Here is an 18,739-nt window from a genome sequence, read left to right on the forward strand (position 1 = left end):
GTTTGTGCCGCGGCCTGGATCTATTCACCCCCTTTGCCCGCCTCAGTTTCTATATTCACAGTTACCAGAGAAAGCCGCCCTGTTTAGGTTAGTGAGGAAGGTGGAGCATTTCTTACTCCCTATTTCCTTCAGGGTTTGATTATATTTTTAGCCAATTTTTCACTCGACCATACCTTTGAGTGTATTGCGAAGCATCTGGAGGCTCCAAGTATAGGTTTTTCTGTTTCTGGTTGAAGATCTTGTTGAGTTTTGGGGGAGATTTATCGGTATCGCTTCCTACCCCGCCATTACTCTGACGTCATCTCCTTCGAAATGTCCTGTTTTGTCTCTTGTTACTATTTTGTCTTGAAGTCAGCATTTTCAGATCACATTTTAATTTTAACTTAAGTAAAATAAATTTTAAATTTATCTGAATACCCAGAAGTTATATTGTTAGATTTAATGATAATTTTGTTTAGAATTTTTGAAGAAACTCCATACTGTTATAAATAGTAGCTGCCACATTTTCCATTATAATCAATAGTGTAGAATAATTTCAATTTCTCAACATCCTTGCCAATACTTGTTAATTTTGCTTTTGATAATCATCATCTTGACAAGAGTGAAGTGATATTGCCTTGTCTTTTTGATTTTCATTTCCTTGATGATGGTAGAGTGACATTTTTTACACAACTGTTGGCTAGTTTTTTGACTTCCTTGAAGAATTTTCTATTGAGGAACTTTGTCCATTTTTAACTGAATTATTAATAATTTCTCTTGCTATTGAGTTGTGGGAGTGTCTTATAAATTTTTGAAATTAACCCCTTATCAGATTCCTGTTTTGTAGATATTTTCTTTTATTCCATAAGTTGCTTTATTTTTCAGTTGATTGTTTTATTGGCTGTGCAGATGCACTTTAATTTTATGCAGTCCAACTTATTTATATTTGTTTAAGTTTTTTGTTCATTTAGTGTCATAAACAAAAACAATCATTGCCGATACTAATGTTAAGGAGCATTTTTCCAGTGATTTCTTTTAGGAGTTTTAGAGTTTTAGGTATTACATTGAAATCTTTAATCTATTTCAAGCTAATTTTTATTAGTGGTGAAAAATTAGGATCCAATTTTATTCTATTGTTTGTGAATATCCAGCTTTTGCAGCACCATTTATTTCAGTGGTTACCTTTTTTTGTAAAAAAATTCTTCAGTCTTGGCTCTCTTGTCAAAGATTAGTTTAATATTAATATATACTAAAATAATATATGTATATATTCTTGGCTCTCCATTATGTTCCATTGGTCCATGAGTTTGCTTTTATATTACTACTATAATCTTTGTTGCTAAGCCTTTGTAATATATTTTGGAATAAGGAAGTGTGATACCTTTAGCTCTGTTCTTTTTTTATCTGGATTATTTTGCCTATCCGTGTTCTTGTGGGGTTCTATACAAATTTCTGAATTATATTTTTTCTGTTTTTGTGGAAAATGTTATTGAAATTTTGATAAGTATTACATTGAATCCATACATAGTTTTTTACCAAGTTTTTTTTAAGATTTTATTTATTCATTATAGAGAGGAGAGAAAGAGAGAGAGAGAGAGAGAAGGGGGGAGGAGCAGGAAGCATCAACTCCCATATGTGCCTTGACTAGGCAAGCAAAGGGTTTTGAACCGGCAACCTCAGCGTTTCCAGGTTGACGCTTTATCCACTGCGCCACCACAGGTCAGGCCCATAGATAGTTTTTTGTAGTATGGAAATTTTGTCATAATTATTTTTTGATCCATTAAAACAGAATATTTTCTATTTATTTGTGTATTCTTTAAATTTTCCATCAGTATCTTCAGCTTTTCGGTGTATAATCTTTGATATACTTGATTTAATTTATTTCTAAGTATGTTATTTTTATGCTATTTTATTTTTTTATTATTTTAAAATTTTATTTAGAAAATTTAATTTAACGGGGTGACATTGATCAATAAGGGTACATAGGTTTCAGGTAAATATTTCTATAACATATAAACTGTTGATTATGTTAAATACTCATCACACAAAGTCAAATCATTTTTTGACACCTTGTATTTGTTCCTCTTTACAAATTTACCACTCTCTTCCCCCATTTCTATTCTCTACATCACCCTCTTGCTGGAAACAACCTCACTTTTATCTGTGCCCATGAGTCTCTGTATTATATCTCACCTATATGTGAGATTATACAGTCCTTAGCATTTTCTGATTTACTAATTTCACTCAGTATAATGTTCTCAAATTCCATCTATGTTGTAAATGTAATTATGTCACTATTTCTTACAACTGAGTAGTAGTCTATTGTATTTATGTACCACATTTTCTTTATCCAATTATCTATCAAGGAACAATTTGGTTGCTTTCATGACTTGGCCGCTATGAATGATGCTGCAATGAACAAGGGGATACATGTGTCTACATACCAACGTTTTGAAGTATTTGGGGTAGGTACTCAGTAGATGTATTGCTGGGTCATATGGTAGTTCTATTCTTATTTTTTTGAGGAATCATCATACTTTCTTCTATTATGGTTTTACTGATTTGCATTCCTATCAGTAGTGAATGAAGGTTTCTTTTTCTCTACACCCTCTCCAACAATTGTTATTACCTGTCGTGTTGATAATAGCCAATCTAACAAGTTTGAGGGCATTTCTCATTGTAGTTTTGATTTGCAGTTCTCAAACAGCTAGTGAAGATGAGCATCTTTTTATATATATCTTGGTCATTTGTATGGCCTAGTGAGAGAAGTGTCTGTTCAAGTCCTCTCCCCACTTTTTAATTGGATTGTTTGCTTGTTTGTTGCTGAGCTTTGTGAGATCTTTATATATTTTGAGTATCAAACCCTTATCAGAGCAGTAGTTTTCAAATATCATCGCTCATTTAATTATTTGCCTGTTTGTTTTGTTGTCAGTTTCTTATGCTGTGAAGTAACTTTTCTGTTTGACATGATCCCATTCATATATTTTTGTCTTTACTTCCCTTGTCTTTAGGGTAAAAATCGTAAATTGTTCTCTACAGCCAAAGACCATGGGTTTAGTACCTGTTTTTTTCTATGAAATTTATTGTTTCAGGTCTTATATTTAGATTTTGATCCGTTTATAATTAATTTCATGCAAGAGGAGAAACTGTACTCAAGATTCTTTCTTTTGCATGTGACTTACCAATTTTCCAAGCACAATTTATAAGAGGCTTTCTTTTCTTCATTGTGTGTTCTTGGCTCCTTTGTTGAAGATGATTTTCTATATAAGTGTGGTTTAATTTCTGAGTTCTTGATTCTGTTCCATTGGGCTGTATGAGTTTTTCTGTCAATACCATGCTGTTTGATTATTGTGGCTCTATAGTGTAATTTGACATAAGATAGTGTGATACCTCTGGCTTCATTCTTTTTTTCTCAGGATTAGTTTGACTATTCGAGGTAATCTTATGATTGAGAACACATCTTGTAATGTTTTGTGATATTTCTTTTAAAAATGACATTGGAATTCTGATTGGGATAACATTAAATTTGTAAATTGCTTTAGGTAATATGGCCATTTTAACTATTAATATATTGATTTACCCAATCCATAAACATGAATTTTTTTTCAATTAATTCTTTTCTAATTTCTCTCAATAATGTTTTGTAGTTTTCTGTATATAGGTCCTTTAAATTTTTTGTTAAGTTTATTTTTAAGTATAATATTTTTTGTTGTTGCAATTGTAAAAGGAATTGTATTTTTTGTGTTCATTTTTCCAAGTATCATTGTTGGCATATAGAAAAGCTGTAGATTTTAGTATATTGATTTTGTATCCTGGAATTCTATTGGTTTGGTTTATTATTTCTAATAAATTTTGGTAGTTTTTGGAGTTTTCTACACACAGGTTCAAGTCATTTGCAAAAAAAATAAATAAATACCTTTACTTCTTTCCTAATGGATGCATTTTATTTCATTCTCTTGTCTGTTCATTCTGGCTAAAATTTCCAGAAATATGTCAATAAGAGTAGAAAGAGTAGAGCCTTGTCTTGTACCTGATTTTAGAGAAAAATACTTCATTTTTTCATCATTTACTATGATATTAGCTGATGGTTTGTCATATATGACCTTAATTATGTTGAGGTACTTTCCTTGAATTCTGATTTTATTTAATATTTTAAATACAAAAGGGTGTTGCATTTTATCAACTGCTTTCTCTGCATCTATTCATACAATTATATAATTTTGTGGCGTTTTTTGTTTGTTTGTGTGGTGTATTACATCAACTAATATCTGTATGTTGAACTAACTTTCTGCTCCAGGAATGAATCACACTTGATCATGATGTATTATTTTTTTAAGGTGTTGTTGTATTCAATTTGCTAGTATTTTGTTTAATATTTTTACATTTGTATTCATTACAGATATTGGTCTGTAGTTTTATTTTAATTAATTTTAATGGGGCGACATTAATCAATCCAGGTACATAGGTTCAGAGAAAACACCTCCAGGTTATTTTGACATTTGATTATGTTGCATACCCATCAACCAAATTCATATAGTCTTCTGTCACCTTCTATCTGGTTTTCTTTGTATCCCCTCCTCTCCCCCAACACCCACCCTGCCCTCCTCAGCCCCAGTAACCATCACACTCTTGTCCATGTCCCTGAGTCTCATTTTTATGTCCCACCTATGTATGGAATCATATAGTTCTTAGTTTTTTTCAGATTTACTTATTTTACTTGGTATAATGTTATCAAGATCCACCCATGTTGTTGTAAATGATCCGATCTCATCATTTCTTATGGCGGAGTAATATTCCATAATATATATGTACCACCTCTTCTTTATCCAACCTACTACTGAAGGGCTTTTTGGTTGTTTCCATGTCTTGGTCACTATGAACAGTGCTGCAATGAACATGGGGCTATATGTGTTTTTAAGTACCAATGTTTTTAAGTTATGGGCGTATATACCAAGTAGAGGGATTGCTGGGTCATATGGTAGTTTTATTTTTAATTTTTTGAGGAACCACCATACTTTCTTCCATAGTGGTTGTACTATTTCACATTCCCAGCAACAGTGGATGAGGGTTTCTTTTTATCCACAGCCTCTCCAACACTTGATATTACCTGTCTTGTTGTTGATAATAGCTAATCTAACAGGTGTGAGGTGGTATCTCATTCTAGTTTTGATTTGCATTTCTCTAATAGCCAAGGAAGATGAGCATCTTTTCGTATATCTGTTGGTCATTTGTATTTCTTCCTGGGAGAAGTATCTGTTCATGTACTCTTCCCATTTTTTATCGGATTGCTTGCTTGTTTATTGTTGAGTTTTATGAGTTCTTTGTATATTTTGGATATTAAGCCCTTATCTGTGCTGCTTTTTGAAAATATCATCTTCCATTTAGTTGGCTGTATGTTTTGTTGTCAGTTTCTTTTGCTGTGCAAAAGCTTCTTAGTCTGATGTAGTCCCACTCATTTATCTTTGCCTTCACTTCTCTTGCCTTTGGAGTCAAATTTATAAAGTACTCTTTGTAACCAAGGTCCATGTGTTTAGTACCTATGTTTTCTTCTATGTAATTTATTGTTTCAGGTTTTATATTTAGATCTTTGGTGCATTTTGAATTAATTTTAGACAAGGGGATAAACTGTAGTTGAGTTTCATTCTTTTGCATATGGTTTTCTAGTTTTCCTAGCACCATTTGTTGAAGAGGCTTTCTTTTCTCCATTGTGTGTTGTTGGCTTCTTTATCAAAAATTATTTGACTATATACTTGTGGTTTTATCTCTGGGTTTTCTTTTTTGTTTCATTGGTCTGAGTGTCTATTTTTCTGCCAATACCATGCTGTTTTGATTATTGTAGCTTTGTAATATATTTTGAAGTCGGGTATAGTAATTCCCCCGGTTTTGTTCTTTTTCCTTAGTATTGCTCTGGTTATTCAGGTTTTTTTATAGTTTCATATAAACCTGATAATTTATTTCATTTCTTTAAAAAATGACATTGGAATTTTGATGAGAATTGCATTTAATTTGTATATCGCTTTGGGTAATATATTCATTTTGACTATATTTATTCTTCCTATCCAAGAACAAGGAATATTTTTTTCATTTTGTTGTATCTTTTATGATTTCCCTTAACAATGCTTTGTAGTTTTCATTATATAGGTCCTTTACATTCTTTGTTATGTTTATTCCTAAGTATTTTTTGTTGTTGTTGCAACCATGAAGGGGATAGTTTGGGTTTTTTTTAGCTTGTTTTCTAATGTTTCATTGTTGGCGTATAGGCCTACAATGCCTATAGGAAGGCAATGGCGTATAGGAAGGCAATGGACTTTTGTATATTAATTTTGTACCATTGGACCTTACTGTATTGGTTTATTGTTTCTAGTAGTCTTTTTGTGTAGTCTTTGGGGTTTTCAATGTACAGGATCATATCATCTGCAAAAAGTGATCCTTTTACTTCTTCTTTCCCAATATGAAGGCCTTTATTTCTTCCTCTTGTCTGATTGCTCCGGCTAGAACTTCCAGCACTATGTTGAATAAGAGTGGATAGAGGGTGACGGAGGATGGTCTCTCTTTGGGTGATGGGTATGCAACAGAACTAAATAACAAGATAACCTGGAAATGTTTTCTTTGAATATATGTACCCTAATTTATTGATGTCACCCCATTAAAATACAAATTTATTTATAAACAACAAAAAAAACCCAAAAAAGAGTGAAGAATGTGGACAAACTTGTCTTGTTTCTGATTTTAGGGGAAAATTCCTCAGTTTTATGCCATTTAATATGATGTTAGCTGACGGTTTATTATAGATGGCCTTTATTATGTTGAGATATTTTCTTTCTTTCTTTTTTTTTTTTAGACAATCTTCAAAATGTTTTATTACAAAGTACAGTACAACATTCGTAAAATGTTTCCCTGTGTCTCTATAACACATTGCTGAACAAAGCACTGCAAACTAGCCGGCAGGGACCCACATGACTCTAACTTCAGTAATGACCTTGGTCTCTATAGTTACAGACAACTGCAATGGGCAGTGGAATGGAGAGACAATAGTCACAGGTGGCCCAGGGGGCCAAACTGCTAAACAATGATGTTGTTTTCCCCAGGGGTTGAAATGAACATCCATGGTTCACAACCCACCAAACACCGGGACCCAGATTCGTACAGACAAGCAGAGTGGAGAGAAAACACCTCCGAATAACCCAGTCTCCACTACTTCTTGTTCCTGGGTTTTAGCTCTTCAGCTGCGTTTCGCAGGAAAATGTAATTTTTCTTTTGGGGATTATAAAATTCATGACCCTTGGACCAGTCGTAGCTGGAAGCATAGGCAAATATGTTTCCATTGTGATTGAAGCAGCAAGCTGATATGGGCTGATCTAACTGTTCTGAAGTTTTTAGTTTTGTTCTGGCATCTTTGTCCCAAAAGCTGAATCTGCCATCAGATTCCACTGTGGCAAGTGTGCCGTGAACAGGATGGAATGCAATTCCATTGACCGCATAGATGTCCTGAGGAGCTGAAGTATTGGTTCCGTTCGATCGGTGACATTTAAAGGTAAAGTTATCTTTGGCAGGGTTTGGAGGGTTGATGTAGTGAATGGCCACTCTGCCCTCAATACTTCCCAGGGCAAACCCAGTCGGCTTGTTCTGTTTGTCTTTAAAAATAGCCACACATCGATGCTGATGTTTCAGTGGAAACTCTATCCTCCTAAACTCGGATGGTTGGTTCTCTAATTGATAGACAATCAGTCCTCTCTCCTCAGTCGCCACCACGGCCATGGGGTATATCACATCAGCACAGTAACACCTCTCAGGGAGCTGCAGAACCATCATAGGATTGGAGGATCTTGTATCTCAACACTTCAGAGTCTTATCCCAGCTCCCGGTCATCACACAATTATAGTTCGGCGCTTTGATCCAATGAATGGTTTTAACAGGAACATCATGCTGTGCGATCTGGATCGCCTGGTTACTGTTAAGGTCCCAAATTTTGGCAGTTTTATCACATGAAGCTGTAAATACTTTGCTCCCATCGTCACTCCAGCAGACATCGAGCAAGGGGCCAGTGTGTATCTGCTGGGCTTTTGGAATAGTCTGTCCACTGTCTTGAACTTCCCAGCAGCCAACATCGTTAGCCCACAATCTTGCAATAAGAAAGTTCCCCAGTAAGGTAGCTGGGCTAAAAGATAGACAACCAATGCTATCATCAAGAGAGGATGTTACTTCAATATCCTTCATAGGGTTGTGGTTATCTGTGGTTGTGCTGCCAAACATGCTGGTCCCGCTAGTTCCAAAACCCGAGGTTGTTCCAAACAGACTCATTTTGGTCTTGAGAGTCGCACTGCGGAGTGGAGCCGGCTGTGGGGACCAGAGGGACATGGAAGCTCGAGACTCTGCTTCCGTGTGAAGGAGGCGAGAGCAAAATGGCGCAAAGTATCCTGAAATTCCAGATATTTTCTTTCTATATGCATTTTGTTAAGTGTTTTAAACATAAAATGATGTATTTTATTGAATGTATTTTCTGCATCTATTGATAAGATTATATGATTTTTGTGCTTTGTTTTGTTGATATAGTGCATTACGTTAATCGTTTTACATATATTGAACCATCCTTGTTATTCTAGGACGAATCCCACTTGATCCTGATGAATGATTTTTTTAATGTGTTGTTGTATTTGATTTGCTAGTATTTTCTTTAGTATTTTAGCATCTGTATTCATTAAAAATACTGGTCTGTAGTTTTCTTTTTTTTGTGCTGTCCTTGCCAGGTTTCGGTATGAGGGTTGTTATGTTGGCCCCATAAAATATGTTTGGAATTTTCTGGAAGACTTTGAGTAGAATGGGAACTAAGTCTTCTTTGCATGTTTGATAGAATTCACTAGTATAGCTGTCTAGCCCTGGACATTTATTTTTGGGGAGGTTTTTAATAGTTGTTTTTATTTCCTCCCTGCTTATGGGTCTGATTAGGCTTTTGCTTCTTCATGATTCAGTCTAGGAAAATTGTATTGTTCTATGAATTTATCCAATTCTTCTATATTGTTAAATTTGGTAGCATATAGTTTTTCATAGTATTCTACGATAATTCTTTGTATATCTATGATATCTGTGGTGATTTCTCCTCTTTCATTTTAGATTTTGTTTATATGAGTCCTTTCTCTCTTTTTCTTGGTGAGTCTTGCCAAGGGTTTGTCAATTTTGTTGCTCTTTTCAAAGAACCAGCTCCTTGTTTTATTAATTTTTTCTATAGTTTTTTAGTTATCTATTTTGTTTATTTCTGATCTGAATTTTATAATTTTCTTCTGCTGGTTTTCGGTTGTCTTTGTTCTTCTTTTTCTAGTTCCTTAAGATGTGAATTTAAGTGGTTTACTTGGGCTCTCTCTTGTTTGTTCATATAGGCCTGAAGTGATATGAAGTTTCCTCTTATTACTGCTTTTTCTGTATCCAGGAGATTATGATATGCTGTATTTTTATTTTTGTTTGCTTGTATGTATCTTTTGATCTCTGCACTTATTTTTTCTTTGACCCCCTCATTTTTTAGAAGTATGTTGTTTAGCTTCCACATTTCTGTGGGGATTTTTCCTCTTTTTTGCTGTTGAATTCTAGTTTCAAAGTTTTATGATCAGAAAACATGCTTGTTATAATTCCAATCTTTCTGAATTTGTTGATGTTATTTTTGTGGCCCAAAATATGGTCAATTCTTGAGAATGTTCCATGTACACTAGAGAAAAATGTATACTCTGACACTTTGGGATAAAATTTTCTGTAGAAGTCTATCATATCCAATTGTTCTAGGGTTTCATTTAAGGCCCATATTTCTTTATTGATTTTCTGTTTGGATTAATGATCTAAAGTCATTTGAGGTGTACTGAAGTCTCCAAGTATGATTCTATTTTTGTAGGTTTTTGTTTTTAGGTCAGTCAGTAGCTTTCTTATATATTTTGGTGCTCCTTGGTTTATTGAATATATATTAAGAAGTGTTATGTCTTCTTGATTTAATGTCTCCTTTATCATTATGAAATGACCTTTTTTTTTTTGTCTCTGATTACCTTTGCTGTCTTGTAGTCAGCATTGTTAGAAATGAGTATTGTTACACCTGCTTCTTTTTAGATGTTATTTGTTTGGAGTATTGTTTTCCAACCTTTCACTTTGAATTTGTTTTTATCCTTATAGCTTAGATGTGTTTCTTGTAGGCAGCATACAGTTGGATTTTCTTTTTTACTCCATTCTGCTACTCTGTGTCTTTTTATTGGTGAGTTCAATCCATTTACATTTAGTGACATTTGAGGGTTTTCTATTGCCATTTTATATATTGCTTTCTGATAGTTTTGTATCTTGTTTGGTTCTTTTTTATTTTTCAATTTTTTGTTTGGTTTTAATCCATACTTCTTTTTTCTGTTACTTCTTTTTTCAAGCCATGTACTTCTGTGTTGGTTTTGTCAGGAGTGGTTACCATTAAGTAATGGAAAGCATACATATCTTTTTCACTGCAGTACAGTATCTCATGAGTGCTTCTGCACTCCATCCTCCTTTGCTACTGTTAATCTTTGCCCTTTTCCCTTTTTTGTTTCTTTGTCACAGATTAATCTTGTTTTTATTGTGATCTTGATGGAGCTTTTACTTGTAGTTTTGTTTTGTTTTATTCTTTGAGTATGGTCAGAAAATCCCCTTTAGTTTTTCCTGACATGGGGGTTTCCTGTTGATAAATTTTTTGTCTTTTCTGTATCTGTGAATGTTTTTATTTCTCCTTCATATTTGAAGGATAGCTTTGATGGGTATAGTATTCGTGGCTGAAAGTTCCTCTCTTTCAGAACATTAAATATTGTGGTCCACTCTCTTCTAGCTTGTAGAGTTTCTGCTCAGAAATCTGTTGATAATCTAATGGGCCTTCCTTTATATGTTGTATTCTTCTTTTCCCTGGCTGCCTTGAGAATTTTTTCTTTGTCATTGGTTTGTGCCAATTTTATTATGATGTACCTTGGAGTGTGTTTGTTAGGGTTAAGGTAACTCGGTGTTCTGTTTGCTTCTTGAATTTGAGGCTTTAGTTCTTTCCACAGGCTTGGGAAGTTCTCATCTATTATTTGTTTGAATATGTTCTCTGTTCCATTTTCTCTCTCTTCTCCTTCTGATATACTTGTTATTGTTATGTTGCTCTTTCTGATGGAGTCAGACAATTCCTGAGGGGCTATCTCATTTTTTTTAATCTGCCAGGCTCTCTCCTCTTCTCTCTGTAGTACCTCTAGTTGCTTGTCTTCTATGTCACTAATTCTCTGCTCTATCTGACCTCTTCTATTGGCTAAGCTTGTTACCTCATTTTTCAGTTCATAAATGGAGTTTTTCATCTCTGTTTGATTCATTTTCATAGTTTCAATTTCCTTGGTGAAGTATTCTTTCTGTTCATTGAATTGGTTTTTTTTTTTTTTGACCTTCCTAAATTGCCTTTCTGTGCTTTCTTGTATGTCCCTGAGTATTTTTGTACTTCAACTTTAAATTATCTGTTCTTTAATTCCAAGGTTTTTAAGCTATTGAAATGTTTTTCTATAGATTTTTCCTTATCTTTCTGAAGTACATCACTGTCTTTTGTATCTATGATATTCTATTTCTTTTTCTTTAATGGCATTAGAGAGAGGTATTGTTAGTGATACTAATAAGAGTTGAAAATTTTTTTTTGAGAAAATGCAATGAAAAACTGAAAATTCTATTGTGCTAAGTGAAACAAAAATACATAGAACAGAGAGCCTGGGTTGGGGGGGACTGACAAAGAGGCAAAAAATGGGGCAAGAACTCACAAAATGCCACAAGGAAAAAGTTTGGATCAAGAATAAAATAATTTATTTGTAAATGATGGTCAAATGAGAGAAATAGTGTAAGAACAAAGAAAAAAATACAGTGAAAAATGAAAATTCTGTTGTATTAAGTGGCACAAAATTTATAGAGTGGAGAGCTGGAGTTGGGGGAAATGCTAAAGAGATAAAAAGCAAAGTAGAAAGCACACAAAATGCCACAAAGAAAAAAATTTGAATACAGAATAAAATAATTTGTTTGTTGGTGAGATTCGAATGAGAGAAAAAGTGAACGAGAAAAGAAAAAACAAAAACAAAGAGAAAAAAAGTTGAGCTAGGTTTTTGGAATGTAACACTCATAGAAAAAAAAAAGAATGAAAAAATGTGACACCTATGGCTAATAACATTCAAAGTGAAATGGAAAGAATAGAATGGAAAAAGGATAAAATAACCAAGGTAGAAGGAAAAGAAAAAAATGATTATAAAATACAGGAAAAAAAGTAAAAATGTTTATGAAGAGTGTGGATTTTTTCTGGTTTTGAGAAGTTATCTTCTTCCTTTTTCTTCTCTCTCTTTTTGGCTGGTGGCAATGTACCCCAGGTTCTGCCCCTGTTGCACTATTAGGCAGAGATTTGTTGTTATGTTGCTATGTTGATGACATAAACTAGGGCTCAGTCCCATTGATTGGCAGGGCTTGTTAGCGTTTGCAGGCTCCAACTATGGGAGAGTCTGTTTTCCCGAAGCCTCTCCCCAAATCTCTTCTTTCTGAACCAGCAGTCTGGGACCCAGCTGTGAAGTTTTCCCAGCCACTGCCTGGAGAGCAAGAGGCTCCAAGAGCTGCCAAATCCCCCCTCTATCCCCACTCAATGCAGGGTTCTGGGTAAAGCTTTGCCAGCCAGAACTGCCAGCATAATCAGGCAGAGCTGGGAAACGATTGCCTTTCAGGTGTCATTAGGGTAGCAATCTGGTCTTGGTTTTTTGTTTTCTTGGGAGGTTTTCGGTAGTTTTTTCTCTTTCCTTCCTGATTATAGATCTATTTAGGTTTTCCACTTCTTCATGACTCCATTTAGGAAGATTATATAGTTTCAGGAATTTATCTATTTTTTTCTAGATTGTTGAATTTGGTGGCATATAATTATTCATAATATTTTACTATAATCTTTTATATATCTATAATGTCTGTGGTAATTTCTTCTCATTCATTTCAGATTTTGCTTATATGAGTCCTTTGTCCTTTTTCCTTAGTGAGTCTGGCCAGTAGATTGTCAATTTAATTGAACTTTTCAAAGAACCAGATGTTTGTTATTTTAATATTTTATATAGTTTTTTTCTCTTTTTTAAATAAATTATTAATTTTAATGGGGTGACATTAATAAATCAGGGTATATATGTTCAAAGAAAACATCTCCAGGTTACATTGTTATCAATTTTGTTGCTGAGTAGTGCTCCATAGTATATATGTACCATATGACCCAGCAATCCCTCTACTAGGCATATATCCCCAAAACTCAAAAACATTGGTACATAAAGACACATACAGCCCCATATTTATTGTAGCACTGTTCACAGTGGCCAAGACATGGAAACAACCAAAAAGCCCTTCAATAGATGATTGTATAGTTTTTTATTCTCTATTTCATTTAGTTCTGCTCTAAGTTTTAATATTTTCTTTCTTCTGCTGACTTTTGGTTGACTCTGTTCTCCTATTTCTAGTTCCTTATGTGATGTTAAGTTGTTTATTTGGGATCTCTCGTTTCTTAATGTAAGCTTGTATTGATATAAACTTCCTTCTTATTACTGCTTTCACTGCATCTCAGAAAATTTGATATTTCATGTTGTTATTTTCATTTATCTTTATATATCTGTTGATCTCTGCTTTTATTTCCTCTTTGACCCTGTCTTTATTTTATTTTTTTGTATTTTTCTGAAGTTGGAAACGGGGAGGCAGTCAGACAGACTCCCACATGCACCTGACCCGGATCCACCTGGCATGCCCACCAGTGGCGATGCTCTGCCCATCTGGAGTGTTGCTTTGTTGCAACCAGAGCCATTCTAGTGCCTGAGGCAGAGGCCATAGAGCCATCCTCAGCGACTGGGCCAACCTTGCTCCAATGGATCCACAGCTGGGGAGGAGAAGAGACAGACAGGAAGGACAGGGGGAGGGGTGGAGAAGCAGATAGGCACTTCTCCTGTGTGCCCTGGCCAGGAATCGAACCCAGGACTCCTGCATGCCAGGCCGATGCTGTACCACTGAGCCAACTGGCCAGGGCCGACCCTTTCTTTATTTTTTTTGAGGTATTTTTTTATTTTTTACAGTTTTATGAGTTTCTTTACTTTTTTTTTTAACAATTGAATTCTAGTATCAAAGACTTATGGACAGAAAATATGCTTGATATAATTTCAATTTTTTTTGAATTTGTTGATGTTAGTTTTATGGCCCAATATATTGTCTATTCCTTAGAATTTCAATACACACCATAAAAGAATCTGATGTTTTTGTGATAAAATATCTTGTAAATATCTATTATGTTCATTTGGGCCAGTGTGTCATTTAAGGCCAATGTTTCTTTATTGATTTTCATTTTGGATCATCTATCTAAAGCCATCAATTGTTGTGCCTATGTTTTTGTCTGCTTCTAATTTTAGATGTTAGTAGATGTCATATATTTTGGTGCATATATATTATTGAGATGTATTATGTTTTCTAAATACAACATCACCCTTATTATAATGAAATGTAAATCTTTGCCTCTGCATACTTCTGTTGTTTTGAAGTCAGTGTTGTCTGATATGAGTATGGCTAAACTTGTTTTCCTTTGGATATTATTTGCTTGAAGAATTGTTTTTCAACCTTTCACTTTGAATCTACTTTTGTCCTTGCAGCTTAGATATATCTCTTGAAGGTGACGCATGATTGAGTTTTGCTTTTTGTTTCAATCTGCTACTCTGTGTCCGTTTATTGATGAATTCAGTCCATTTATATTTAGGGTAATTATTGACATTTGAGGATTTACTATAAACATTTTATGTTTTGTTTTCTGGTAACTGTGTCTTGTTTACTTCTTATATCTTTTGTTTCTGTCTGTTGTTTTTGTTTGGTGGTATTTTATAATTCTTTCTGCTGTTTTTTCTTTTTTTAAGCTGTGTATTTCAGTAGTGGCTTTTCTTGTGGGTATTTACTAATAGTTTATTAAAAGAAAATGTTAAAAAAATAAAAAAAGAAAAGAAAAATGTTTTTTTTTTTTAATTTTTTTATTTATTTTTATTTATTCATTTTTTTTTAGAGAGGAGAGGGAGAGACAGACAGAGAGAGAGAGACAGAGAGAGAGACAGAGAGAGAGAAGGGGGGAGGAGCTGGAAGCATCAACTCCCATATGTGCCTTGACCAGGCAAGCCCAGGGTTTTGAACCAGTGACCTCAGCATTTCCAGGTCGACGCTTTATCCACTGCGCCACCACAGGTCAGGCCAAGAAAAATGTTTTTATGTACAACAATCTTTTGTATGGGTGCTTCTACACTCCATCCCCTTCTGCTTCTGCAGATTTTTATTCTATTCTCTTTTATGTTATTGTTGTCACAGATTTTTTTTTGTTCTTATTGTGACCTTGTTGGAAGTTTTATTTGTAATTTTAATTTGTTTTGTTCTTTGTACCTCGTCAAATAACCCCTTTGAGTATACCCTGCAGTGGAGGTATTGAGATAATAAATTTCCTCACCTTCTGTATGTCTATAAAATTTTTATTTCTCCTTCATATTTGAAGGATACATTTGATGGAGTATTTTTGGCTACTGATTCCTCACTTTCCATATTTTGAATGTCCTGGTACACTCTCTTTTGGCTTGTAGATCTTCTGCTAGGAATTCTGTTGATAACCTTCTGAGCTTTGCTTTACATTTTATGCTCTTCTTTTTCCTAGCTTCCTTGAAAATTCTTTTTTTGTCATTCATTTTTGACCATTTTTTTATGATGTGCCTTGGAGCAAGTCTGTTTAGGTTGAGGTAATTCAGTGTTCTGTTTGCTTCTTGGATTCGAGGCTCTAACTCTTTTCATAGGCTTAGGAAGTGCTCATCAGTAATTTGATTAAGCTCTCAATTCCTTTTCTCCCTCTCTTCTTTTCTGATGTATCTGTTATTTTAATTTTTTATTTATTTTTTAATTTTTATTAATTTTTTAACAGAGACAGAGAAAGAGTCAGAGAGAGGGATAGATAGAGACAGACAGACAGGAATGGAGAGAGATGAGAAGCATCAATCATCAGTTTTTTATTGTGACACCTTAATTGTTCAATGATTGCTTTCTCATATGTGCCTTGACCACAGGCCTTCAGCAGACTGAGTAACCCCTTGCTTAAGCCAGCTACCTTGGGTCCAAGCTGGTGAGCCTTACTCAAACCAGATGAGCCCGCACTCAAGCTGGCAACCTTGGGGTCTCGAACCTGGGTCCTCTGAATCCCAGTCCAACACTCTATCCACTGCAACACCACCTGGTCAGGCTAATTTTTTTAATTTTAATTTATTGTGTTAACATGGATTCAAATGCCCCACTCAATATAACACCCTCATCCTCCACCCCTTTGTCCACCATTACACCCTCTTCTTCCCTCTCCTTCTAATTCCTTCCTCACTTCCTTCTGGGATATTCTGTCCTGTTATATGTATCTATGTTATGTATGTAAAATTTCACTAATCCCTTCACCTCTGATCCCATCCCTCATCTCACTTCCCTCTGACAGCTGTCCCTCTCATCCCTGTGACTCTGCCTCTGATTCTATTTTGTTCCTGAGTTCACTTTGTTCATTAGATTTCACATATAAGTGCAAACATTTGATATTTGTCTTTCTCTGAGATTATTATGCTAAGTGGAATAAGCCAGGCTGATATAACCATTATTTGTATATTACTCTCTCTGATGAAGTCAGACAATTCTTGTAGAGCTCTCTGTTTTTAATTTTTTTATTAATGAGTCTCTTTTCTTTCTATAGCATCTCTAGTTGTGTGTCTTTGATGTCACCTATTTTTTTCTTCTCTCTGTCTTGTTGTATTAGCCAAACATGCTACCTCAGTTTTCAATTCATGTATTGAGTTCTTCAACTGTTTTTTAAGATTCAATTTCTTTGGTCAGAACTTTGTTGCTTTTTGAGCTCAGTAAGTTGCCTGTTGGTGTTTTCTAGCATCTTGTTGAGTATTTTCAGAAATTCAGTTTTGAATTCTTTATCATTTAACTCTAAGATTTTCATGTGATTGAGATAATTTTTCTGGATATTTTTCAATTTCTTTCTGAACTACATCTCTGTTTTGTGTAGCCATGGTATTTGAATTTTTTCTTCTTTGATAGCATTTGAGAATGGTGTTATTAAGAACCCTAGCAAAAATAACAGCTAAAGAAATGTACAATTAAAGAAAAAATACAGCAAAAATATAAAAATTTTAAAAATATGCCAAACAATAAAGAATAACTACAGAAATAAAGATGATAATCCCCTTAAAATTAAAAGCAAATTACCCAGAAAATAAGAATAAAATATATAAAAATTAAAGGAAATAAAATTAAAAAGAGAGAAAGAGAACAAAAGAATACAAATAAAAAAAAGAAAGTAGGAAAATGAGGAAAGAAAAAAAAATTCAGTTTAGAAAAGTTTTCCCAGTAAGTCTCTCTGTATAACAAGTATTAGCTCTGTGAAATTCCTTGGCTATCCTCTACTGCAATGTTGCTGTCATAATGATGTAAGCTGAGCTGCAGTCATGTATAGGTGGGTGTTGTGTGTTGTGAGGTTTTCAGGGTTTCAGCCTTACAAATTTGGCTTTATTGCTTTGGCTTCCTGGCTTTATAACTCTAGAAATGGTAACCTTGGGCTCTGGGCACTCCTTCCCACGTCTGAACATACCTGGGGACCAGACACAGATCACCTCTGTTCTTCAGGGGAGAGAGCGGCTCTGGATCACTGGCTGTGAGGTTTGTCCATGCCACTGTCCCTACCATGATATGAGGGAGGCTGGATCTGGGAGGCTGAGGCCCACACTACATTTCTCTGTTTCTGCTAAGTGTGGGCTGCAGCAGACCACAGAAACAATGTCTATGTCTTCATGTTTTATCCACTTTGGTTTATCTTCTGGAATAAAGAGACTCATTCACTCATGGTTCCCCTTTTGGTACCTTTCAGACAAAATCCAAACAGCTTTGGCTTCCCTCCTCCCCATAATCTGGCAGTGAAAAGAAAAAATCAGTCTAAGTTTGTTTATTCCTCAGAGCCAGACTCAAATGCATTTTATCTTCCACCTCTCTTTCAACCATTTCCTCCTTTAGTCCATTCGATGTGTTGAGCTTTCAGGCTCACTTGCAAGCCCACCTGGGGTTCTTTTGCTATGTAATTGTTGTTCAATTTGTTGAAATTTCAAGGGGTGAGAACATCTGTATCTCTCATGCTACCATTACTCTCCACATTTTCCCATTATTTTTTAAATGTTTTTTTTTCTTTCTTTCTCTGTTTTAACTCTGGAGCTCCAATAACGCATAGATTGTTTATTTTAAGCATATTTCATAATTCATGTTGACTTTCTTCAGTCTTTGGTTCTTTTTAAAACTTTTATCCTTTTAAAATTACTTTTTGAAAAATTAATAATGAGTGTATTTGAAGTAAAATGTGAGGTGTTTTTTATTTGTTTTTATATTTTTTAAGATTTTATTTATTTATTTTAGAGAATGAGAGAGGGAGATAATGAGAAAGAAAAGAAGGCAGGAGCAAGAGGCATAAGCTCCTATATGTGCCTTGACTAGGCAAGCCCAGGATTTCAAACTTGTAACCTAAGTTTTCCAGATTGATGCTTTATTCACTGTGCCACCAATCAGGCATGAGGTGTTAATACATATATTCTTTGTGAAATTACTAGTGAAGTTAAACTAATAAGCAAATCCATTTTCTCCCATATTGTTATGTATGTGTGTGTGTGTGTGTGTGGTGAGAATACTTGATATCTAGTTTGTTAGCAAATTTTATAGTAAC

General features: G+C 34.5%; 1 protein-coding gene across 1 annotated transcript; it reads right to left on the bottom strand.

Annotated features, from left to right (window-relative positions):
- Positions 1–6,861: 6,861 nt before the first annotated feature.
- LOC136316891 (mRNA export factor-like) lies at positions 6,862–8,398 on the bottom strand. Its single transcript, XM_066249231.1, is given in 1 exon segment — positions 6,862–8,398. A coding segment is annotated over 1 exon segment (1,164 nt). The 5' UTR covers positions 8,338–8,398; the 3' UTR covers positions 6,862–7,173.
- Positions 8,399–18,739: the final 10,341 nt, after the last annotated feature.

This window comes from Saccopteryx bilineata, chromosome X (assembly GCF_036850765.1).
Source record: "Saccopteryx bilineata isolate mSacBil1 chromosome X, mSacBil1_pri_phased_curated, whole genome shotgun sequence".
Taxonomy (NCBI): domain Eukaryota; kingdom Metazoa; phylum Chordata; class Mammalia; order Chiroptera; family Emballonuridae; genus Saccopteryx; species Saccopteryx bilineata.